Source organism: Notothenia rossii (assembly GCF_949606895.1).
Source record: "Notothenia rossii genome assembly, chromosome: 4".
Lineage (NCBI taxonomy): Eukaryota > Metazoa > Chordata > Actinopteri > Perciformes > Nototheniidae > Notothenia > Notothenia rossii.
Window position 1 is genome coordinate 64,111,790 of NC_136902.1, and position 26,488 is coordinate 64,138,277.

General features: G+C 42.2%; 1 protein-coding gene and 1 long non-coding RNA gene across 3 annotated transcripts in view; one reads left to right on the plus strand and one right to left on the minus strand.

Annotated features, from left to right (window-relative positions):
• bcas3 (BCAS3 microtubule associated cell migration factor) overlaps nucleotides 1-23,052 on the plus strand; it is a 363,412-nt gene extending 340,360 nt beyond the window's left edge. Inside the window, exon 24 of the mRNA XM_079676535.1 lies at nucleotides 21,704-23,052. Within this exon, the coding sequence (XP_079532661.1) occupies nucleotides 21,704-21,852 (149 nt within the window). The 3' untranslated portion in view covers nucleotides 21,853-23,052. The remainder of the gene's footprint in view (nucleotides 1-21,703) is intronic.
• A 658-nt stretch (nucleotides 23,053-23,710) lies between these two features.
• The window catches only part of LOC307036327, a 7,745-nt gene continuing 4,967 nt past the window's right edge, over nucleotides 23,711-26,488 (minus strand). The window contains exon 3 of one of the 2 annotated variants that reach the window (XR_013807332.1): nucleotides 23,711-25,840. This is a non-coding gene — a long non-coding RNA (uncharacterized lncRNA). Of the gene's footprint in view, nucleotides 25,926-26,488 lie in introns of both variants that reach the window. The other variant, XR_013807333.1, reaches the window with a different exon arrangement.

Below are 26,488 nucleotides of genomic sequence, written 5' to 3' on the forward strand. Positions count from 1 at the left end.
GTATGGTGCCTCTCCCTGCTGGCTGGCTATGGCCCGGCTGTTGCTCTGGAGGGCAGGGGGCTTTGGTTTTGATAAACACCTGTTTCTGCTCAAGGCCCCTGCGTACAAGATAACTGGACTTGCACCTTTTTACTGCTCAGTCATCAATGCCTGGAAGATTCTGAGTTTTACCAGACCACCCGACCCCCGGCCTGGGATGTGGCTGTTTGAGGAGCCCCTGTTTGACACTGGTTTTCTTTCCGGAACCATTTTCTCTTCAGCCGCCCTAAAAAATGCGTTCATTGAAGCGGGAGTGGTAAAACTTGGCCATTTGACAGGGATCTCCACGGAAAAACTGGCTGAGGTGACGGGCATTCGATCAACTCGAGTTCTGGAGAACCTGGTAGAAGAGGTGTGGCAGTCGCTGTCGCCATCTCACCGGACTTTTGCTCTGGATGCAGATCTGGCCGACCAGTGGAGAAAGGGACATGATTATGTTTTTCCTGCCTTGAGGGTGGGTCCTGCGGTGGGGGAATGGAGAGAGGAGGATGGTCTCCTGCTATCACTGGGGACTCTAACACCTGGAATGTTCAGCTCCTGCAATGGGAAGAAGCTATATCTTAGCTGCGTAAAGGTGCTAAACCTCAGCTCGCTCGCAGGCGTCAGAGAGTCGAGGTGGACAGATGTGTTTGGTTTGGGCTCTTCCCCTCAGGGCAGCTGGCGGATCCTGTATAAGTCTCCCGTTGAAAAACGGATGGCTGACATCCAATGGAGAATTATACACGGTGCAATAGCCACTAACAAATACAGGGCTCATTTTGACCCAGGCACAAGGGGGGGCTGTCCGTTCTGTTTTATGGCAGAAACATTGGAGCATTTAGTGGTGTCCTGTCCCCGGTTGGCTGGTCTTAAAAAAATGTTACAGGAGTGGGTGGAGGGGTTCGGGGAGGTTTTCTCCATACCACTTTTTGTCCATGGCCCCAAATACATCCTGAAAAAGAAGGAAATCCTACTATTGATCAATTTCTTGTTTGCTAATGCAAAATTAGCAATCTGGAAAAGTAGGAAGAACAAACTTGCTGGAGTAGGGTGGACGGATGCAGTGCTCTGTCTGAGGGGGCTGGTGGCAGCGCGTTTGAGGGTGGAGCATGCATACTATACGCTGATCAATCATCTACAGGGGTTTCTGGATGTGTGGGCTGTTGGGCAGGTTCTGTGCTCACTGGGGGAAAATGACTCTCTAATATTGAAGTTTTAAAGGGTAGGTGATTTTTTTTGTTTTTGAGGTGTGTAAAAGATGATGTTTTGAAATGGGTAAAACGTTTTCAAATGACATTTATTTGGTAGACGTGAAAATCTGTTTATTTATTTGATTTGTGTAATGTTTTTTGTTTTTTGTTTCGGTTTATAGTTAAAACAAATGGAAATAAAATGTTGTTTTAAAAATTAAAAAAAAAAAAAAAATCTTCTTCTTCTTCTTCTACTTTGGGTTTACTGGCTGGGTCGCGTCTTCCGAGTAAATCGCCAGAAGCACCGACACCTCCTCATCATTCCACCGCTCCCATGTTTTCTTTTGTGTTGCCATAAGTTATGCCCCTTCCACACCAACGCGGTTCCAGAGCCGGTTCAGAGCTAGAGCCTGATAAGCACCGGTTCTTCCTGTTCACACCGCAGCAGAGCCAGCTATTTTCCCCGAAAACCGGTTCTTACCAAGATCGAAAAAATAGTTGGTCTAGAAGCAAGAACTGCATACTTCACGTTTACGTCGAAGGGGGGCGAGATTAACCTGAGCTAACAGTTCATGGCGATTACGGCAAATACAAGTTGTAACAAGCAGTATGAATGCGAGCAAAAATTGTGTTTTACGGGCCGTGGTTTGCAATTAGCCCAGCCAATCAGAAATTGTTAGTGTGGCCGACACACCCACAAACCATTTCCTCATCAGGAAAGTACCACCTCGCTAGCAGGGACTATCTGGGGGTGAAAGGTTTGCGAGTATACACAACTGTACACTAATATGCAAACTTCTACCATTTATTATATTAGATGCAGTTACATACAGTAGGATCTTAAGGAAAATAATAATATACAATGTAACTTTTAATTTGTCAAAATCTGTATGTCATTATAAAATGTCCATTTTATCATCTTAGTTTAGATGTTTTCACGGAAGTATTTGTACACAGAATGTTCCATGAGGGACACTTAAACCATAAACCAGAGTTTTATAACTCCCACTTCTCTCTAGTTGGTTTGAAATGGCACTTAATTTGGCAGACCCTCCACACAAACACACAGACAGAGTGGAGGTAGGTAGGGAGAGGGTATTGATTGGAATTGGCGCCAAAGAACCTTAACTGCCCCTGATCAGCTGGTTGGCACCTAACTTCGCAGCCACTGTCATCAGTTTATAAGTGTTTGTGTGAATCATGGGCGTAGTCTCTATAACGTCATGGACAATATGTGAAGTTTGGCATTTCAAAATGCATGAGAGCTAACTTCACTGGTGTGAAGAGGTGGATATTGTCATGTGTTGTTAAGGGCCTTGAGTGGATGATATATGTAATCTTATCCGGCTGCACACCACATGTTCACTGTACAAAGCAAGATAGACAAAAAAGATTCCTTGCTGGAGTCGACTGGAAATGTCAGGGTCACATGTTGCGTCTTAATTACTAGACCATTAGGAAACCCATGTTGATAAACCCCATCCTAGAGTAGTGTTTGGCTTTGATATCATGGTTTTGCCTTCCAGAGTGAAGCAAGATGAGACATACATTAGCACGTTTTACAGGCTGCTACCTCTCTGAGGCTTTTGAATAGGATAATATCCTCTCCCTCATATCCTCTACTTTATGAAAGGAAGGTGGAGAGCATTGATTTCAAGTTAGAGCCCAACACTGGCAATCAAAGTGTATCAATCAAGTCAGACCTAGACTGAGTGAACCACAGGCAGATAATAAAAATGAAGCAATGTTATTATTTTCTGTGTTTTTATACAGATATGATAATAAGACATCATTGAGAATCTTTGAAGCCACATGTCCAAGATGAAAGCCGAGCCATGATTATGACACATTAAAACACTTAGAGCTGACATATGAAAAGCTTCATGTTGATGCTAAACAGATAATGGTATCTCTCTTTTCCACTCCAGGTCACTTAAATGCAAACAAAAGCAATACAAGGATGTTTAATTTGGTAATTAGGAAATGAGCTGAAATCATCCCTAATGATGAGCACTATAATCTTTTGCCGCAGACTGACAGTAATTTGAGAGGAAGGTCCAGATAGCAAGAGCTTTCTACACGTACATTGGCACTATTTCAAGACTCTAATTGGTTTGTGTATGTTGTGTTTTCCTATTGAGAGGTAATACAAGTTTTGAAAAACAGAAATTACAGAAATTAGCATTTGGATTGGTCTATGAAGTGGATTATATTTGGAAATGTAGAATGATTATTTTCATTAGGTCATTAACCCAATTATGGATACACGTCAAAGCCTTCTAGTTTTAAGCTATCAAGGCATACATATCTGCTATAGATATAATCATTTATCTAAGCTCTCATTGTAGTGTGAGCGGAAATAAATCTCATATATATTAGTAAAAGTAAAGGAATATATGTATCAAATGTAATTTCAATGATATAGTGAAATTACCCTTCATAGCTTTCATTATCCTAACTATGCATAATATCTCATTACAATTTGGACACTTGCATTTATGCAGGTTGAATTATTGTGCACCTAAATGTAGATATACTCATATATAAGTAACTACAAGAGAACATCACACAATTACAAATGATATATGCTCGAAAAATAAGTATATAACATTTGAACATCCGTTTCGAATTAGGTTTACAGGGGGTCCTGGCTGTTAATTAGGAATGGGACCCCTCACTTCCTCTCTCACTAATCCAGAATCTGTAACGGCACAGATCAGAATTGGTCTTTTAATATCTCTAAGGAACCACTCACAGCAAATAAAACTTAGAAGCATTTGGTGGGTTGGTCAGTTTTTATAATCAATCAGTGTTTCTTTGGCTGATTGGCTGTGCATCAGGTTATTCTCACCTTCTGTTGTTTTCTAATGTAAACATTCGGACCTCTGCTATATTGAACCGAATCTAAACTATTCAAAGAAATGATGTGTGCTTCACATGACACCAGTTAAAGGGAATCAAAGATCAAACCCCCTCTATACATGCCATGAACTTTGTCCCTTTGACCCTCTGCTGACTGCTTCCCTGATAGTGTGTCTGTGTGTATACAGTATGTGTTGGTGTGTCTCTCAGGATTAACCTGTACACAAGTACCTATGGCACATTGGTGTTGTGCCTAATGGAGCCTTGTTTTTCCTCTTACAAGCTCTGTAGTTTTACACAAATTTGCTTTCATTTGCCGTTGTTCCAATTTCACACATGCTCTGAGAAAAGCATCGCAGAGAGCCTGATATGTAGGTGTTTGTGAGTATATGTACGGGTTTCATTTCAGTATGACTACTTTGCGTGAAAAGAATCATGCAATATTAGGTAGGTACATCAACATCATGGTTAGGGTCAGAAAGCCTCCTGGCCTTCAGTTTAACACACACCATTGAAATTGTACCATTTGAGGTTTTTAGCTGATGAAGTCCAGTTCAGAAGCTGGGATGTGAAATTGGGGAAGAAACACTAAAGTGTATTGACTCAGGAAAATAGGACAGTAGCGTTACCTGCATTAAGACAATTGCTGTCTCAAAAATAGCACACTTTTGTACTTCTGTACATTTGCCGGAAGCCCCGATTATGGCTGCACTGTTAAACACAGCACTAAAAAATACAGTTACACATTTGAGGTTTTTTGTAAATTTTTAGGAATGTACAACTTGACCGGTGTCAATAATAGGCCAAAAATAATTGTATAGGGTTCATTGAAAAGCCTACAATGATTTGGTGCGTTGAACATCTTGGCTAACATCAACAACATCACTCTTGGTTAGGGCACAGCCATTAGAGACAACACTACCCAGTCAAAATGCATGCACTTCATTCACAGTGCACAATGTGTTGTAACATTTGATGGTATTCCAAGGCTTCATGTATCAATTCATTAAGGTGACACAACATCATACATTCACAAAGATTACCGCTGTTTATTTCCTGTTTAATACTTTACTCCTTTCATTATTGGTCCAACATCACAATTAATCTTTAACATAAGGAGAGATCATTGTTCCAGCAGTTTTGGACGATAACTTTTACAAAAAGCATGAATATATGGCATATAACTGGATAAGGATAAGGATTATAAGTTTGGTTGCCAAGACAGAAACAAAAAAATATATACACAAGGAGGGAAGAAATAGGCAAAGTGTCTTACATTAAGAATAACACTTTATTTTCAGTCAAAGCACATCGAAAGGTAGGTTTCCATATTTATCTCTAAACCATGTGTTCAAAGTGTGACGCACTTTCCCCCTCTCTTTCTCACACACACACAAATATACACACACACTGTTGAGCAGCAGCTTTATCTTGCCCCCACCTTGGCGTAGTTGTAGGGTGGGTCAGCTACATGATGTGATGATGAGCGACAGTTTCCTGACACTATACTGTCCATCAGTTTCCTCAGCGGACACTTACACCAGCAGCCTCTTTCAGCTGAGACCAGCCCTCCTGTCCAAAACCATTGACAGGGGTCTCCTAAGATGCTTGTCAAAGGACATCAAACCATATGTGTGTGAGTGTGCATATGTATTTGTGTGCTTGTGTGTTCAATAGTCTTCAGTGTGATTTGTTTTCCACCATAGGCAGTTTGCTCGTAAAGTGCATACACATGTAAAACTTCTTGAATGTGCTTACAGTCTTTTTTTAAGTGTGTGTGAGCCTCAAGCTCTTTTCTGATACATAAAGAAATTAGCTTGAGTTTCCGCTAACCCCGCCTTGCATCAGCTGAGATACGGAGGTAGCTTCTTCTTGGAAATCCAACATAGAAAGTCTTACTACTTACTACTACTTCATTGTTTCTTGGCATTCTCTTTCCAAGTCTCTTTGCTCTACTGGAGGGAAAAATAACAAAAGATATTCCGTCATTTGGTATTTCAATTATAATGATTACAATATGCCTGTCGCGATAATCGATAAATTGACTTATCGTACGATAAATAAAAATGGACTCGATAACTTTTCTGAGCTCGATAAATTGCCGTTTACATGCGTGTTTGTTTACATAAGGATGTGACCAGCATTTTAGCTAGGAGCGCTGTGGCTGCCAGACGACCTGTGGCTGCCGGCCATGCGAGGGGCCATGCGAGGGGCGGGGCTGACACACAGTCAGGTCAGGACACTCTGTTCGCACGTACAGCAGCGTAGCAGCCAAATTAATAATATAGCGACAAGCGGGAGACAACCTGTGACTTACTCGCGGGGAATTTAAAGTGAAATGGAATTGGTTACAAAACCTACACATCTCGATTCTCCGGTGTGGCAGTATTTTGGATTCAAGCCAAATCAACGAGGCCAACCTACGGACTTGAATGAGCCGGGCGGTGTGTCGCATTTGTTTAAAAAAGGTAGCGACAAAAGCAGGCAATACCACGCATTTTAAACTACACCTAAAACACAACCACTCCATTCCGTTTTCCCAGCTGGGAGCAAACACGGCAGCTGGAGATGGAGAGCCCCCACCTTCACGACAGTTTACAATCAAAGATGCATTTGCCTGGCAATGCAAACATGTTGGTGTTCCTTGCTCGAAAACTTCGAAAAACAGATTTGGATATGGCCTGTTGAGGCATCTGGGTCTTTGTATGGACAGTGGACTGTACACATGACTGTTGTTTTAAGGAGATTTTTTTTGCTTGTGAGACAATGTGTGCTCATATTGATTTATTTATATATATATATATATATATATATATATATATATATATATAGAGATGGATAGATAGATGGATTGAGAGCTCTGTTTTCCAGCCTGAGTCTATTTAATTTATTGTTTTGGTTGTGTGTGATTTAATTAATTTATTATAATTTAATTAATTTGTTTTATTTATTATATATCATTTATATATTTTAATATTATTTCACATTTCATTTGCAATGTTGAATGTTCAATAAAAAGTTCTGTTTGAAAGGATGTACTAGAATTATTATGATATATTATCATCTGAAGAACCAGCACCTTACCGTGGTAGAGAGGTTTGTGTGCCCTGATGAACCTGGGGGCTGTGTTGTCTGGAACCTTGTGTTCCTGGTAGGGTCTCCCATGGCAAATTGGTCTCAGGCAAGGGGCCAGACTAAGATTGGTTCAAAAGACCTCATGAAAGACGACACACGAAGTGAGGATACCCGGCCCGGAGGAAGCCCGGGGTCCCCTTCTGGAGCCAGGCCCAGAAGGAGGACTCGTCGGCGAGCGTCTGGTGGCCGGGCTTGCCACGGAGCCCGGCCGGGCACAGCCCGAAAAGGCGACGTGGGCAACACCTCCGCTTCTCCGTCCCGCGGGCCCACCACCTACGGGAAACAGCGATGGGGTCGGGTGCGCTGCCAGAAGGGTGGCAGTGAAGGCAGAGGGTCTCGACGGACCAGACCCGGGCGACAGAAGCTGGCTTTGGGGACGTGGAACGTCACCTCTCTGGGGGGGAAGGAGTCGGAGCTTGTGCGGGAGGTGGAGCGTTACCAGTTGGATCTGGTTGGGCTCACCTCTACGCACAGCGTCGGCTCTGGAACCTTACTTCTGGATAGGGGTTGGACTCTATTCTTCTCCGGAGTTGCTCAAGGTGTGAGGCGCCGGGCGGGTGTGGGGATACTCACAAGTCCCCGGTTGGGTGCTTCGTTGTTGGAGTCTACCCCAGTGGACGAGAGGGTTGCCTCCCTACGCCTGCGGGTTATGGGGGGGAAAACTCTGACTGTTGTGTGTGCTTATGCACCCAACAGCAGTTCAGAGTATACGGCCTTCTTGGAGACCCTGGAAAGAGTCCTGTATGGGGCTCCTGAAGGGGACTCTTTAATCTTGCTGGGAGACTTCAACGCACATGTGGGCAATGATGGAGACACTTGGAGGGGAGTGATTGGGAGGAACGGCCCCCCTGATCTGAACCGGAGTGGTGGTTTGTTACTGGACTTCTGTGCTAGTCATGGATTGGCCATAACAAACACCATGTTCGAACATAAGGATGCTCATAAGTGTACGTGGTACCAGAGCACCCTAGGCAGAAGGTCCATGATCGATTTTGTTATCGTATCATCGGACCTGAGGCCGTATGTTTTGGACACTCGGGTAAAGAGAGGGGCGGAGTTGTCAACTGATCACCATCTGGTGGTGAGTTGGGTCGAGTGGCGGGGGAAGCCTCTGGATAGACCTGGTAAGCCCAAACGTGTAGTTCGGGTGAACTGGGAACGTCTGGAGGAGGCCCAAGTTCAGGAGGCCTTCAACTCACACCTCCGGCGGAGCTTTTCGGGCATTCCTGTGGAGGTTGGGGACATTGAACCAGAGTGGTCGGTGTTCAAAGCCTCTATTGCCGAAGCCGCGGCGGGGAGCTGTGGTCTCAAGGTCCTAGGTGCCTCAAGGGGCGGTAACCCTCGAACCTCCTGGTGGACACCGGTGGTCAGGGAAGCCGTCCGACTGAAGAAGGAGGCCTTCAGGGATTTGTTATCCCGGGGGACTCCCGAGGCAGTTGCAAGGTACCGACAGGCCCGAAGGGCAGCAGCCTCAGCCGTGGCCGAGGCAAAGCAGCGGGTGTGGGAGAAGTTCGGAGAGGACATGGAAAAAGACTTTCGGGCGGCACCAAAGTTGTTCTGGAAAACTGTCCGACACCTCAGGAGGGGGAAGCAGGGAACCATCCAAGCTGTGTACAGTAAGGATGGGACGTTGTTGACCTCAACTGATGGAGTGTTAGGGCGTTGGAAGGAGCACTTTGAGGAACTCCTGAACCCGACAACTCCGCCCTCTATGTTAGAGGCAGAGCTGGAGTATGAAGGGGGATCGACACCAATCTCCCGGGGGGAGGTCACTGAGGTCGTCAAACAACTTCACAGTGGCAAAGCCCCGGGGGTGGATGAGATCCGCCCAGAAATGCTGAAGGCTCTGGGTGTTGAGGGACTGTCATGGTTGACACGTCTCATCAACGTTGCGTGGAAGTCGGAAACAGTACCGAAGGAGTGGCAGACCGGAGTGGTGGTTCCCCTTTTCAAAAAGGGGGATCAGAGGGTGTGTGCCAATTACCGAGGCATCACACTACTCAGCCTCCCCGGGAAAGTTTACTCTAAGGTACTCGAAAGGAGGGTCAGGCCGATTGTCGAACCTCAGATTGAGGAGGAACAATGCGGATTCCGTCCTGGTCGTGGAACGACGGATCAGCTTTTTACTCTCGCAAGGATCCTGGAGGGTGCCTGGGAGTACGCTTATCCAGTCTACATGTGTTTTGTAGACTTGGAGAAGGCATATGACCGGGTTCCCAGGGAGTCACTGTGGGAGGTGCTGCGGGAGTATGGGGTGAGGGGGTCTCTACTCAGGGCCATCCAATCTCTGTACTCCCAAAGCGAGAGCTGTGTCCGGGTCCTCGGCAGTAAGTCGGACCCATTTCAGGTGAGGGTTGGCCTCCGCCAGGGCTGCGCTTTGTCACCAATCCTGTTTGTAATATACATGGATCGGATTTCGAGGCGTAGTCGTGGGGGAGGGGGTCTGCAGTTCGGTGGACTAAGGATTGCACCACTGCTTTTTGCAGATGATGTGGTTCTGATGGCTTCATCGGTCTGCGACCTTCAGCACTCACTGGATCGGTTCGCAACCGAGTGTGAAGCGGCTGGGATGAGGATCAGCACCTCCAAATCTGAGGCCATGGTTCTCAGCAGGAAACCGATGGACTGTCCACTCCAAGTAGGGAATGAGTCCTTACCCCAAGTGAAGGAGTTCAAGTATCTCGGGGTCTTGTTCTCGAGTGAGGGAACAATGGAGCGTGAGATGGGTCGGAGAATCGGAGCAGCGGGAGCGGTACTGCAGTCTCTTTACCGCACCGTTGTGACGAAAAGGGAGCTGAGCCAGAAGGCAAAGCTCTCTGTCTACCGGGCCATTTTCGTTCCTACCCTCACCTATGGTCATGAAGGATGGGTCATGACCGAAAGAACGAGATCGCGGGTACAAGCGGCCGAGATGGGTTTTCTCCGCAGGGTGGCTGGTGTCTCCCTTAGGGATAAGGTGAGAAGTTCGGTCATCCGGGAGGGACTCGGAGTTGAACCGCTCCTCCTTCGCGTCGAAAGGAGCCAGTTGAGGTGGTTCGGGCACCTAGTTAGGATGCCACCTGGGCGCCTCCCTAGGGAGGTGTTCCAGGCACGTCCAGCTGGGAAGAGACCAAGGGGTAGACCTAGAACCAGATGGAGGGATTATATCTCTTCTCTGGCCTGGGAGCGCCTTGGGATCCCCCAGTCAGAGCTGGTTGATGTGGCCAGGGAAAAGAAAGTTTGGGGCTCTCTGCTGGAACTGCTACCTCCGCGACCCGACCACGGATAAGCGGGAGAAGATGGATGGATGGATGGATTATCATTATGTCAGTGGTCTAAAATGGTCTTAGAATGGTGCCGACAATATTATCGTTTATCGCAATAATTTCCAGGAACATTTATCGTCCAACAAAATTATTTATCGTGACAGGCCTAGATTACAATCCAGAATCTCCCATTTTTGTGCGACACAGTTTGGTTGAGATTTGGTGACTATAAAAGCCATAGCATGTGATTCATATAATTGTTTTAAAACCACTCACTGGGCCCAGTGACCTGTATGGAAGCATCCTCATGTATTTAGTAAAATATTTCGTTTTGATTAGCTACCGGTATGTACATAATGTTTAATCCAGAACAGGTGGACCTTGAGTCTCAGATGTATTGACATGCATCATTGTAAAAGTTTGATCTGAACACTACTTTTTATTTCTGTCAATTTCATTTATGCTTAAACAATTATACAAGTTGTCTTAATATGTTGAGATTATCCTGCTGAAAAAAAGTGTAAGTATCATAAACATGTGTTAGCCAAAGAGCTTAATTTCTGCAATATTCCAAAATCCAATGGAGAAATCCCTTAGAAGGTATACTTCATTTTTAAATTGATTGTACAAACATTTTGAGTTATGTCATAACCATTACCTGAAATCGAACTTTGTGTTTGGACGGGTTCTCCAAAATAACGGCTGCACTTAAAGAGGCTCACAAAATCCATTCACAAGATGTACTGCTTCCCCCGTGTCCCGATTGGAGATTAAAAAATTGCCCCTTAAGTGCATAACTCCGACAAATACGGTAGGTCACAGTTGAACCAGGATGTGATTGAGTTTTACAACAGACATGTTGGGACAGTCTTTAACTGTACGCCTTATAATTCATAAATAAATCCCAAATGTAACTGTTCAGAACATCCTTATATGATCAAATCTGACATTTTTCTATTTAATGGTACAGTATGTGTGTTTTGCTGACTATACAAATTCAGCTGAAAAGACTCAATACATTATTTTCCATATTTTCAGTTTTTGTTACTCATTCGATAGCCCAGTCTCAGACTGCTGTTGCTCTCTTTTGGCTCAGGACCAGCAGCCTGCCTATAAAAGCACTTCCATACAGTGTCCAGTGGAGAGGCGGCCGTCAGTCTGCTTTGGGTAAACAGCCAGTCAAATCCTGGGTCAGCACTAGGTTTTCATTAGAGGCCTAATTCAAAGCGGCCCACATAGAGTGTCAGGAGTGTCCCGGCCTGATGTTGGCACCCCTTATAACACACTCTAATGAGCAGCCGCTGGGAAAGTTGTGGTCAGCTGTGTATTCAGAGCGGGTGTTGCTCAGAATATACGGTCAGAGAAGACGCAGAGAAAGTCCCTGCTCAAGGGCCTGAATTAGCCCCATGAATCACTTTCTTCTTTTTCATTTGTTTCTTAATCATGCAACCTGTTGAGTGTCATGATGAATGGGGCTCGCTGCTCGCTGTGGTTTGCCCCGTGGAGTACAAGCAAGAGACCGGCATTCTCAGTGGATTTGCCAGAATGTGAGCTGGCTGTGTTTTTGAAGATGTGTAAAACTTTTATGATGAAAAAACATTTATTTAAGTACTGGACTTAAATATTATTTTGAGCTACTACTACTTTACTTGAGTATTTCCATTTGATGCTACTTTATACTTCTATTCTGCTATATTTCAGAGGCAAATTTCATGTTTTTTACTCCACTACCATTATTTTAACACTCATACTTAATGTTGATACTTGAAGTACATTTAGCTTTGAATTATTCTATACTTATTATTATACATAGTATTATGAAATGGGCCATTGTGCAGAATAAGTATTTTTACCATTTGTACTTTAAAGAGCAACTTCCAGGTTAAAGACACCTGTGAATAAATGTGTAGGAAAATGATGAATACACTAGATTTTCAAAAAAATATACAGAAATATAAACTACATTGACATCTGGCGTCGTTTTAGTAAGACATTTTCACTTCCGCATAAAAAAGCCTCGGCACCTGACCTCCCGCATGTGACGTAACATGGGGGAAACAAGGGGGAGAGCGGCCGGTGTAACGTATTAATAAACATGGATCCCAATGCTAGTTTCGACACAGAAGACACAGAAGAAGTTGAACATGAATATTCGAATGCATATGACGGACCACAACCTTATAATTATGAGCCTGCAAGGCGTCCAAGAGACCAGGAGCAGCCAAGGATTAGAAGAAATAACGGCCATCGGAGAGAAATTGAGCTGTGGTGCGAGTAGGGTGACCAGGTCCCAACAAACCAAATGTGTGACAAGGAGTATGTTTGTGTGGGACAATGTGGGACACCCTCTCAACAGCACCCCGGGAAAAAAAATCTCTATTTCTATTCTGTTTCATTTGGTTTATTCAACAGCATCCAATAAACAATGACAGAAAGTGAATTCAAAATGCAGTAACAATTTAGTATCTTGATAAAGAAAAGTAAACTAAGGCTAACCAAGGCAGCAGGCATTATTCAATTCAAGTGTTTAGAGATGCATCTTCCTAATTCAACTAGTGTATTACCTGTAAAAGAAGGTACAACATAAATTAATAGATCAAATAAAACCATACATAGCCTACAAATCAAAACTGGCCAGGAGGGAACAAAAACATAATAATACATAAAATAAAATAGCTTTCAGTTTTGTTCATCACAGCAACAACAGGTGGTTTGAGTAGGAATGTCTCCATAGAGTGTGATGTCTCTTTTTGAGCGACACGTTTCTTGTGAGAATCGCATTCTCAGTGTCTTTTGACGTCGTATTCACCGCCATGTGAAATAGAAAAATTACTCTTGCAAAGATTGCAAACAAATCTGCACTGGCTTCACCCAAGGGTAAGTGTCTTCCCAGTCTTTGTTGTATGTGCATCTTCTTTTCTTCTTAGCTGTAGTTTCAGTTTCCTCCATTTTCCATAACCTGCTGCGTCGCCTGCGTTATTGACTGACTTTCGTTGTTGTTGTTTGGCGGGGCCGCGGGGGGGTGTGTGTGAGTGAATTACTCTCATTGGTTAACACTTGACCAGCACCCACCGTGTTTTACAGTTTGATTGACAGCAAACACACCGCCGTGATGATAGCCTTCCCTGCTTTATCAACAGCCATTGGATAAAGCTGATTTTAGAAAAGCGTTTTAGCGAATCAAAATGAAATATGCGGGACATCGTCTCAATTTGCGGGACGCACCAAAAGTCATGAAAGTGCTGTGCAGTCCCACGCAAAGCGGGACATCTGGTCACCCTAGGTGTGAGGAGAACCAGTGGAGAACTGGGCAGCTATCTTGGTGAGTGACCGGCGTTAGCTACAGAATGTTAGCTAACGTCACATCACAACATTGTGAAGTTAGCTATCATATATCAGGCTATAACTAACATAGCATTGATAATATAGTAACGTTACTGGCAGGACTGTTGATACTGATCCATAACAGAAACTAATGCGCAAGTATCAGCCGTATCTCGCGTTACCTAATGCAACTCCACGGTGCTGTGTACCGGAGGGGAGACGCGAGATACGGCTGATACTTGACGATCTGGCGGAGAAAGGTTGTGGAGCCTCGGTTGATATGCCGTTGTAAATGGCTTGATGGAAAGCAGGTGTGTAGTCGGGGAGGGTGCACAGCTGATTGCAGCAGGTGAGTGGAGGTTGAGCCGGGAGCCAGGAGTGACAGCCACCACGCACACACAAACAACACAGACAGGGGGAAACAAACAAACACAAAGGAGACGGCTGGAGCAGTACAGCCACCACAGCGTTACCTAATGCAACTCCACACTAAGTCTTACGGTGCCATGTACCGGAGGGGGGAGAGAGAGAGAGAAGTAATACGGTTTCCTGATAAAGCTGTGGAGAGTATGTGCTGCAGGGAGGTGGATGCACAACGCACCCAGGAACGAACGCTAGCTCCGGTCCTTTTTACTGTGGACTCGATGTCCTGACAGGCTGGTATTTGTGCAACCTGCACAAACACAATACTGCACCATGATTACAAATGGTGAAATACAATGTAAAACTACCGAAAAATACCAGCTCACTAAAACACAACCGCTCAACTCAACGCAACTCTACTATACCCGCGGTCAGAGAGCGGAGATGTTTCCCCTTTGTGATGTAATATGACGCGTTTGATGTATGACCTTAAAAAAAAGCCGTTTTTAAGAGCAGAGCTCAAAATTGCTCCTTTCCCTCTGAATTCCTGCCCTTATGTCTCGTAAAACATATCAAATCCTACATTCACTTTTTTAATTGTAATTTTCAAGCAAGTTTAAGCATAAATGTAGGAAAAGAAAAAACCTGCAAGATGCTTTTTAAATTCAGTTTGAAGCCAAAACTTTTTAAAACTTTGGAATCAGGACTTGTAGTGGAGTATTTTAAGACCATAGTACTTGTACTTTCACTTAAGTAAAGGATCTGAGGACTACTTCAAACACTTTATGAATGTGAGGGTTTTTTTTGTTCTAGGTGTGCACATTTCCTTACTGTGAGTCTTATAAAGGATGTCTTGTTCTGATAATCCAAACTTAACACCAGCGCATTTCGTCGTGATGTTTGCTGTTGGCTTGCAAACAAAGTGTTTGAGCAGTGCATTAAAAGGAAAGCGCTTTCACCATCCAGCTAGGGCTCAATTTAAACTCTTGTATCTCTCCTGATGTAATGTATGTGGTGTGTGTGTCTCTAGCCGCATTATAGTGTGCTGTCCTTTACACAGGAGGGTGTGTTAAGCCAGGCTTTTCACAGTCCATCAGGATGATCTCCGGTAGATGTTAATGAGCTTTCCCACTAATGTGGACTCATTTGTTCAACTGGCCGGCTTTCTAAGGATTGTGCAGAGCAAGGGCTCACGTAGCATGCCGACATGCTTTCATGTGTAACGCATCGACAGTATTAACGGATTTTTACATAAATGATTGGTGCAGTATCTTTGAGTAAGTTATAGTAGGCATGTGCTATTGCTTTATGGACATTGGTGAAAACCAGTTATGTGACATTGTTGGTGGTGGCGAATGCTTTAGCCTTTTAGAAAAGACATTTCAGAATTGGTTCTTGCAGTTTATTCCCAGAATACCAACTCAGTTTATCATTAGCTCCCGCTGAGGTAGAACTCTGTCGTGATTTCCTCGTGTTCTGCCTCCCTGGGAGCTAAGATTGGCAACATCCGGGAAAAAAGGCAGCTTCTAGTATTTGGTTGAAAAGCACATGTAAATACAGAACGTACTATTTGTTTATGATAATAAGTGTCCACAAACATAGTCAAATCATCCGTAGAGACACTTAAGTCATGACCTTGGACATATCATTTCGGAAATGTGTAATTTTCCTGGATGAGAGGAATAGAAATTAGTCAATGGGAAAGTGAAAACATCATCTCTCAAGTTTGAACATTATTTCAACAGGTAGACATGTCATAGCTATGAGTCATCACCACTTAAGGAACCAAACCCATGTCACTCTGCACTTTCAATATCATTAATAAAAAAGATACCTAAGATTGAAATGTTATAAGATATGTGATCAAAAAGTATTATGGTAGAAGGTCAGAGAGGGGGCCAATCCAGGGCAGGATAAAGGGAAGTTCCTGCTGTTCACACACAACACCGGGAACTCTCCCAATACATGTCTGGTGACAAAAAAGACAAATGAATGTCATAATCTTCAACATGATAGCATTGACTTAACCTACCTCAGTTGCTTGGGTGACCTAAGAAATACTGTTACCTGCCAGAAGGAACCCACACTTTCACATTGGCAAGTGAGTGAATGCACTTCTGTGTAAGTGTGAGAGTGTGTATGAGACTGTTGGGGGTTGGAATGTGACGTGAGAGCACTAATCAGAGCCAGCTGGGGCCAACGGTGAGATTAAAGTTAAAACACAAAAACAATCAGCTGGGATAAGTATCGCTATGGGTTACTGCCCCCATCCCAGCCTCTCAGGGGAAGAGAGGGACAGAGAGATGGACGGATGGATGGAACTGGACTGGCAGACCCTCCCCTGATTAAGAGCTCTTTTTATTCTCTTTGATCCTTCTTTTCTCAGTGGTGAGTCTAGTCTCACCCAACATGCACATGACAATCATAACACTGTGTGTGTGTGCGTGTGCGTGTGCGTGTGCGTGTGCGCGTGCACGTGCGTGCGTGTGTGTGTCCTAAATCTGCCCTTGTAGGACTCAAATTTCCTCACAGATTTTTTTCAAATTTGATCGTGTCGGTTTAGGGTTAGGTTAAAGCATATTAACCTAAGTTTAAGTTTACGGCATACATACAATACATGGTCACCCCCAGTGGACTGACTCAGCTTAGTTTTTATGGAAGGAACTAATTTGTCACATAAATTATGGAACTTTAGTCAAATGTCAGGTGAAAGTATCGGGTGGTAAAGTGTGTTGTTTTTTTTTAAACCAGCGATTTCAAGGTAATAATAATAATGAAACTAAAATCGTATTTAAAAAAAAAGAAAAGATTTACAAAACATGAAGGACGCATAAAAACATTAAACAATTATACAAAGGCAATCCAAATGACGGTAAACGACGTGAATGTATGTAAAATTTGAATCTTGGAGAATGATCCGGCCCTAATAACCTTTATTAAAACGAAAGCCCGCCTCCCAAACAAACTGGTAGCTGAAATGTAAAGATTATTATATTCTTTCTTAATTGGATAGGTTGGGGTTAGGATTGGGTGGGATCGTAAGAATTCCAAAGGCAAAAAAAAACATTTTGAATTAATAAAAAATATTATTTAGGGTCTTTCTTTAGTATGTTAGTTATTACACAATCTCATAGGAATAATCAATTTAAGCAACTAAATGTTGTAAAAGGGAATTGTGAAAGTGATACAAATTGAATTTCCCTTCAATATTAGGAGTATGTTTGGAAATCAAATCATAATGTGACAGTGTGTTCCATGGCGCAAGTTTTTTTTTTTTGTTACAACTATTTCTTGTACTTTGCATTTCATGCTAGATTTAGCCTTTGTGTTTGTATGAAATTGGAAGTGTGTATGCTGGAGCTGGTGTGTGTTTGTGTGAGAGTATAAGAGGATTAAGGCCTGTTCACAGCCGAGGGTGCAGACTACCCCGTTCCTGATCATTTCCTCTGTATGTCCGATTGGCTGATGAGGTATTAACTTGCCTCTGGGTTGTTATTTGTGTCTCTGTCGGATTGAGCAAAGACGTGTCTCCAAAAACAGCTTAAATGTCCTCCTTGTCCAAAACGGCCAAGAACCAGCCCCCCTTCCTCCAGTCGATTCGAGTCTGAAAAACCTCCGCTGTTATCTCCAGCTGTGGCATCCGGTGCTGTTTTACTGATAGCTTTTTCAACTCTGTATCTAAGGTTGACTTGCACTTTCTTTTGAAGTCTGGCCACTGGTGTTTCCCCAGAACACAGCTCTCGTCCCAGCGAGCGTACAGAGTCAAAACCAACAACAGAATGACTTCCAAGATTAGGCCATTGTTGTTATCCTTGACAAAAAGCAAAAAACTCAGAAATAGCATTGTCTCAAAAGCGTACATTATCGGAATAGTCACATTTGGAAGCTGCTATCAACTTTCAATTTTCAAAAACACTAAATTGTTGACATTTAAAAAGGTCAACCACTACATATTAGCTCAACATATTTATCATTCAGCTCAGATCCGCCATCCATTAAAAGCCCATATGTGACAAACCCAACAGTAGTTTCAATTTCTTCATTGGCTTCCCTCCAGAGCAGTATTATCTACACATCACGTCGGACAAAACCACCTTGTGAATAACCATATTACTTTACCCAGTGACATCAGCCCCAGAGGAAAAGATCCCCAACATTAGAGTGCTGGGGGATTGTGTCGGGGGCGTGAGAGGTTAAGACTTGTTGAATAGCTGGTGGGCGTCACACAATGAGGCGGATTAGGCAGCACTAGAAAAGGCCTTTAGGGCTTTACTGGGGTGTTCAGCAGCTTATAGCGCCTACAATAACACAGCAACAGTGCAGATCTATGGGGTTGGCAAAAGGGCTAGCTGGGAGGGCAAGTGTCTGGCAGTTACAGTCAGTGTGGTAGGAAGCGAGGAAGCTGTGATGTAAGAATGGGAAGAATAAAGCAAAGTTACTTGTGTGTAAAACAAAGCATTGAAGCATTTTCCCTTGAGGTCCCCTGGGTCATTCTGAAGGACCCTTAGGTGTCACATTGGCATTTAGACAAGGAGTTAGCGGTGGAGGGCTGAGAGGTGAGGCTCCGTCTCAGTGGCTCCAGCACTTTTCTCTGCTCGCAAGGAGCCGTGGCTGGAAAAGTGATATCATTACAGATGACCCATATTCTGACGGGTAGACCATGGCACTGCGGGAATGCTGTTATACTCAGGAATCTTTACAATAACTGTGTTTTAAAGTGCATGTTTTTCGTTCAGTAGATTTTAGTTATATGTCAGGACATATGAAGATGATATATGATTTCCGACACTATTATAATAGCTGTTGTTTGTTGTAACAAAATGATGATCCTGTGTTTCACTTGAGACATATGAGTCTTGACGCATTAAACCATTTATTTTCTGATTATTATGTTATTTAGCTGACCTTTTTTTCCCTAGTGACTACATACATTTAAATACTGTAGAAAGGCCTTTGGGGGCAAGTATTTTGCCCAAGGACACTTCGACATGTTGTCTGCAGGCATGGGAATCGAACCATGACCCTGTTATTGGTAGACACCTTTTTGCCCCATGTGCCCGAGTCACCCCTCACATATGATAGCAGTAGAATCAAAGTGTAAATGCTCTCTTATCTTGTTATAAAAAGGATTTTCTGGTAAAAAGATTAGCTAGCAACCTGTTAGCAGTCTAATCAAATAAAGTACCAGTGCAAGTGGCCTTGCAAATAAACACATGATCTGAGCCCAGAGCAGTGTGAAGCAGCAGTCCTCACCCCTGCCTGGGATTACTGCAGCATATCTGCCCTCTGTAGTGCTGGGAAATGAAAGTGGAGGGGACGGAACGGGGGGGGGTACTTGGCAGCGGGCTGGGATAACACCGCAGCGTGGCACATTGCGTGTTAGCTGGGATAATAACTGTGTGGTTTGTATTAGGTTTCCTGGGCTAAAGTAAGAAGCTCCCACTTCCTGCATGCCCTGCTCCACGGAGACAGTATCCGAGTTGGCCTCTGAACATCTGCAGGACATATCAAACACACGCTGTGGTTTTATGTCGGTACACTTTGTGAATTTGAAAAGACTCTTAAGCTAATTAGTGCTCCTGTTCATCTCAAGGTCACTGATTTGTTCTGCCGTTAGTTTTTGACAGACAGCAGTGTGCAGTTCACCGTCACATAAAACAGCAGAAAGAATTCATAGCATGATTCTCTGGCACAGTAAAAACTCCAGCAGTGGAAACCGTTTTGAACTGATACAAGAAAGATACTTACTTACAGTGAGCACGTCTGCTTTCATGATTTTAGATTTTTGTTCAGTATTCACACTGGTTTTAATTGTATTGCAGTTTTTTGTCATTTGTATCAGCCAAAAAGCATTTATATGTTATTTAAACTCACTATCTTAAATATACGAGCAAAGGTCTTGAAACATGACAAGATCCCCACACCTAATTTTTTTTGCTAAATGCTAATTTGAATTTCTCAGAAGTATTAAACTCTAGAAATGTTGAAATCCGATCACATGCAGTTGCTGAAACAGCAGATGCAGGATGCTGTACATTGGCTCATTTGATGCAACGCTGTGCTATATGGTGAGTGTGTGATGCACATTCAGGTGGAAGTATGTCCAGGCCCGTCCCTCCCTACAGGCCGATCGTGCAGACTGCGTGGGGCCTCAACTTGCAGAGGGGACCTCATCTTGAGGAGGGTGCCTCAACTGAGCTGAAAATGTGGCGCAATTAGTGTGGCGCGGCACAGCCTGAGTAAGTAGCCTTGGCATAGCCTTGTTGCAGCAAAGGTACAGCACGGATAAAAGGCAAATCAAATGAGTAGACTATCATATTAAAATAGCACAAGATAATAAAACAAGGTATAAAAACATTTAAAGTTAACGAACATTCATAAATTAGTTACCTAGCAGCCAGTAATAACATTTATAAATTGTCAAAGTAAAATTGGTTTGTACACAATACATGCGTCACAGTCCTAATACTGTTGCTCAGGGAGTAATTGGGTCTACCAATCAGAGTGTCGGTAGTTTGATCCCCTTCCCCTGCAGTCAACATGTGAAAGTGTTCCATGTTAACAGTATTTCATTGCATGTAAATCACTTTGGGTTAAAGCGTCAGATAAATGACATGCACGTCATCTTGTGAATATACAGTATATCAATGATATGGTTTACAGCATGTTATAAAAGTAATAGGTACCTAATGGGTCGGCCCACCGGTGATGAAGAGTACCAGGAAGAAGAGTTAAGGGGATGTTGAGCAGAGAATGTTGGAATAACAGAATAACGCTTAATGTCCACTATGACATGTGTTAATCCCACATTATGCCAAAGATATCCCTCAGGAAAGTGCCATTAAAAGTAAGCTCATTCTCAGATTCACAGGTCAACAAAACATTTGTATTATCCAGACCAACACCATCTCCAATCTGTTGAGTGCACACAGAATATGTACAAAAAGAAACATCATTAATGATCTAAAACATCTTTAGGATAGTGCGATTAAAAGTAACTTCTTGCTGAGTCAGCAGTTATTAATGCAAATCATAGTGGCAACAGATTGGATGGATGTTATGGCACAGAGTAAACAGATGTTCTCATTTTCAAGACAACTTACAAATGTTCTTATTCCATCCAACACTATTTCATATCTGCTAAGTGTACACGGAATATTCATATAAGACCCGCCAATGTTCATGGTTTTAAATATTGGAAGTAATATTTAGGTTTGCTACCCTAACCCTAACTCTTATACTGAGAACATACAGAATGTCAGTACTTGTAGTAGCAACCGATCAGATCGGTTTCATGGCACAGAATAAACTAATATTATCATCTTTTTTTTTAATATTTGATGCTACTGACACATTACATGTTTTCCTGAAATATGATTTACGTTTGTTACCCAGCCCTTACACTGAGGGCATATGTCGGGAGACAAATTGTGCATTTGGACTTTGACCGTCATGTTTTCAGATTAGTTTATCTCACCTTATGTCTCCGACTCACCCTCGCTCTCTCTCTCTCTCTCTCTCTCTCTCTCTCTCTCTCTCTCTCTCTCTCTCTCTCTCCCCCTGCAGAGCTGCAGAGAGAGGGCAGCATCGAGACCCTCAGCAACAGCTCGGGCTCCACCAGCGGCAGCATCCCCCGCAACTTCGAGGGCTACCGGTCCCCTCTGCCGACCAACGAGGGCCAGCCGCTCAGCCTCTTCCCCACCAACTTCCCCTAAGAGTCCCGCCTCTCCCTCGGGAAGAAGCACCACCGTCCCCCCCACCTACCTGCCTCCCCCTGTCCCTCCACACAGCATCACACTGAGTGCAGAAACCAAAACGACGTGTGTTTCCCTGTAAAGTGTGTTCTTCTCATACAGTTCACCACACGTTAGTTACATGCAGTTATTTAATGATTGGGTTGGCTGCCATTGCTTCTGTAGTTTGTACATACATCTTACATTTGAAGATGTATTCAAAATGTTCATGTCTTTGCGAAAACACTGACATTAATATATTATACACACTTGAAAACTTATTTGAAGCTTAACGGCCATCGTTCGGGAGCTAATCTAAAGTGCAGGAAAATTGAAAGTGCCAATTTACAATGTGCTTTCATCTCCGAGTATTAAGTGGCATCTGTGTTCAGGGATGGATTTTCCTTTATTTGTAACTGACCAGTTTAATCTAACCATCAGGAGTTGTCGTGTGTTTCTGCAGCTGATGTTTCCTCGTCTTTCTTCGTGTATTTGAAGTTTTAAGGTGTGCCTATTGTCTGAAGGAGCCATGAGAAAGGCTGCGCCGCCGGCAGAGGAGGAGTGTTTATTCCAAGCAGTGACGTGTAGCAGCTCCTCTCCTCTCTGCTGCCGCTCCTCTCATGGCCACTCACTAAATGTTTCTGATTACATTTGTTTTCCTCTCAGGCCTTTGATTATCATGTGATCACCTTTGACAAAAGATGCAGTAATTAGATGACACTGTTACTGCATTTCTGAAGTCATTTAGATATTTACAGTGTTGAGATAGCTTTTTGACATCATTCAGCCTTTCCACATCTGAATTGAGCAGTTTAAACGTCATCCTGTATTTTGTACATTAGCAACTTTTGGCCAAAATATTTTCTTGCTTCTAGATAAAGATCGCTAAGAAAGTGTATTTTCATTAAATGTTTTAGCTTCGCCAATAGATTTGATAATCAGAAATTACTTTATAAAAATGAGTTTGTCCTGAGCAGATATGAAAAGTATTTACAGTCCAATTTTAAAATATATTAAATAATAGTTTACAATCACATGTCAGTGAGTGTTGTCAGACGGCTGCATGTCATGTTGGCATGCATCTTGTTTTAATTCATGCTTGTTGTTGACGATATGTCAAATACTAACTTTGTTTCCCAGCCTTCATGCAAGAAAAAGCATAATAAAACTCAAGGAAATGGAGCTGTCTGTCTTTTTTTTGTTCTCCGTCTGATTGCTTCTAATTGTGCCGTTCAGATTTCTACCTCGGCGGTGACCATCAGCACATAGTAACCCTGGTAATTAGTACCATATTTTTTTACAGGCAGTAAAGTGCTGTTAAAGGATCTTTTTATGGGCGACTGGCTCTTTGTTCTGAGAGAAAAAAACAAGAGGCCATGTTAGTATCTTTGCTAATCAGGAAAGAACAGCCAAGACTCAGGGATAAAAGAAGAACAAGTCATTTAAAATTGAATTAAATTAGCGATGAATTCTTCCTTGTATGCTTTATTTCCTCCCATCGATGTGTTCATAGGCTACTAACCATAAAATGAAAAAGGGTCCTTGCCAAGCTACAGTAGATAAGTCCCAAACTTAAAAAGAAACAAATGAATTACAACTTAAATGCCTAAAACATTTAATAACTAAACACATGATATCTTTAGTCCTGTTTACAAATACAAGTAATAGTTGCACAGAACCTAAAACAACTGATTTAATGAAGACCTGAACCCATTTCATGTTTGTACGCAAACTCCCTTATGAATAATGTCGAAATAAGTTCCAGCTGGCAGGATGTGCTCCGCCACTTGGTCCAGAGGGAAGCTCAGCCTTATGCAACAAGAACAAGAGAAAACCACAGTTTCACCTTGAAGCTTTTTATTTGTTTCCAACAAAACATTTTAAAAGGTTTAAATACTCACAATAGTACACATTACAATGCTGGGGATATCCTATTGGTGGTAAATAACAATGTCTTATTTAAAAACGCACTAAAAGCCTGAAAACGTACATATGGAAGTTTAAAATGAATGTTTATATTTGGATATTTTTAACAAGCAGACATAGGCAAAGACATACAGTATTGATTTTGAGAAGAAATGCTACAATACTGAACCTTATAGTGAAGTCTAGCAGTAACTCAGAAAGCCATGTCCTGCCAGAGTCATGGAGCGTTACATTAAATCCTTACTCACTGATTCAAGACCATTTGGATAAGAGAGTCCATTTTCTGAAGAGTTAATGGAGCGAACTTTAAAGTCTCCAATCCAACATCCTGCGTCCGAACCTATGTTGAGTCCAACCTTGGTAACTTTCAGTAAGAGTGACATGGCAGAAAACTGTAGGCTTGCCAGCAGTCACATCTCTTCTGCTGAATTAACCCTAACCCTACAAACATTAGCATTAGCTTGGTAAGCAAGAACTGATCCACAGGTAAGACCTTTCAACTGGAAACAAACTCTCATATCTGACTGGGACAAAGCATGCTGACACTTATTGCTTACTCTGGGATGTTTTTGGTGGAACCCCATTAGCATTAGCATTAGCTTTGGCCATTCTTCCTGGGATCCACACACAAGCAGTCAAACACATTATACACACTACAAGTGCATGAACACAACAAAAGTATCTCATGTAATAAAAAATCAAGGATGCAAGTGAAACTAAAATAATAATCTTTTCAACCATCATTCCCTAAATAAATAATACCACAGTCATACAAAATAAAATAGTAATTCATTTCAAATATAGCACCTGTCTTGAAATCACTTTAAATGTTATATGTATCTTCCAAGCATATTAAATACCATTTACAAAAAAGGGTTCAAATAATAAATGATGTGATGCCAATGTTAATGGATTAGCATACACTATGTTTGTAGGGAAGTCTCTACTCACATGTCCTATCTACATGTGCATTAGGGCTCTGTTTACAGTTTAGCTTTAGTCATGTCTGTCTGGTACTTTTATTATAATAAACATTGGGCTTTAAGTTTTTATCATTAACTTATTATAATATTACCACAAACTTTTGTTTATAATCTTTAGTTTCAAATTGTTATACCATTGCTATATATATTGTTTCTAATTTAGAGGCTTAGAAAACCCTTTACACTTGCTTCGTTTATCAAAAGCAACGAGCAGAAATATCTCCCAGTGCTTTGGGACCTAAGGGAAAACACTCACTTGTTGTTTTTCAAGCAAGCGCCAACATTTGAAGCTGATGCATAAAATTGTGCCGCTTGCTAATCTTATCCAAACTTTTAGATCTCATGGCCCTCGTTCACAACGGGACCGCTCCTGTTTCCACTCTCACTAAAGTAAATACAAATGCAGATCAGCAGGAACATCACTTGTAGCAATTCGTTTTTTACAGATAAAAATTGGGTTGAGACAGGTGACACTGGGCTGTGGTCCTTAATAAAAAGAATTCTACCATATATGCCAAAGTCGAACCTGTGACTATTGATTTGTTTGCTATTTAGATGTGAACATTGAAATGCTGTTAGAGGCGAGCTATCAGAAGTCATGTCCTTATCATCTTAGTTTGATCCAATTTTAAAAATAGTTGGCAATTTGACCATATGGGCATTTTGCTGTATCATTTACAAAAGGGTTTTCATCTCATAGACCTCAAATACAGTTCATCAAAATGAGTCTTTAAACGATCTGAATGCTGTATGCTGACTTGTAAGAGAGGTGGGAGTTATTACGCGTTTGTCTAAGTTTATTCTGAGTTAAAGAAATATATTTCAGGTCCATGTCATTGAATAACATGCAGATAAATACATGTATAAGAAGAGTTAACGATTTTAATGATTTGTACATTTTGCAAACATTTAAAATCTAAAAGTATGAAATCCCTTTTCCAGTAGTTCCTTTAACAATATGTTGGGAGCCACTGACCCAGGGACAGCATTGTTAAACTCACCATCAGTGTGTTCAGACCTGTACAGTCCAGGTTCTCCCTGATCTGAGATCAGTGTTGCTACTGGATTGGAAGAAGATAAGATTTGAATCAGTTTCTTGAGCATAATTGTTCTGGATCAGCTTCCCTTTTATCAAACATATTTATCCTGCAGGAAACAAAGAAATAAGAGTTCAGGTTCTGTGATATTGAAAGTTTGCCTGATTTACAAATACATGTACCTTACAATATACCTGAAGAGAAAGCTGGGATCCACATACCCACACTCCATTTACAATATGTGCTCCCTTTCATTTTATTAAGCCCAAATTAATGAATAGTCTGCAACCAGATCTGATAGAGGATATTTGACAGTCTCATTTGTTAAGGGGGCCAAGGTTATTTGCATGAGATGCAGTCTGACTCATCATTCAACTCACTTACTGCGGCATTATATGACATTAATATAACACATCTGCAGATGTTTTATCGTTTTTTTTATTGTCTTGAAGCTGCGAATAATTAGAGAAAATGTAATCCAAGATGTTGTAATCATCTTTAATGGCAACATAATTCGAAACTTGAATAGATTTAGGTTTTTATGTCCTTCCAAATAAGGTTAACTCACTGTTGAATCGAAACTAAGACATGTATAATCTTTCTTGTTTTTTGTAATGTCGTGTGTGTTTGTGTGTTTGTGTGTTTGTGTGTGTGTGTGTGTGTGTGTGTGTG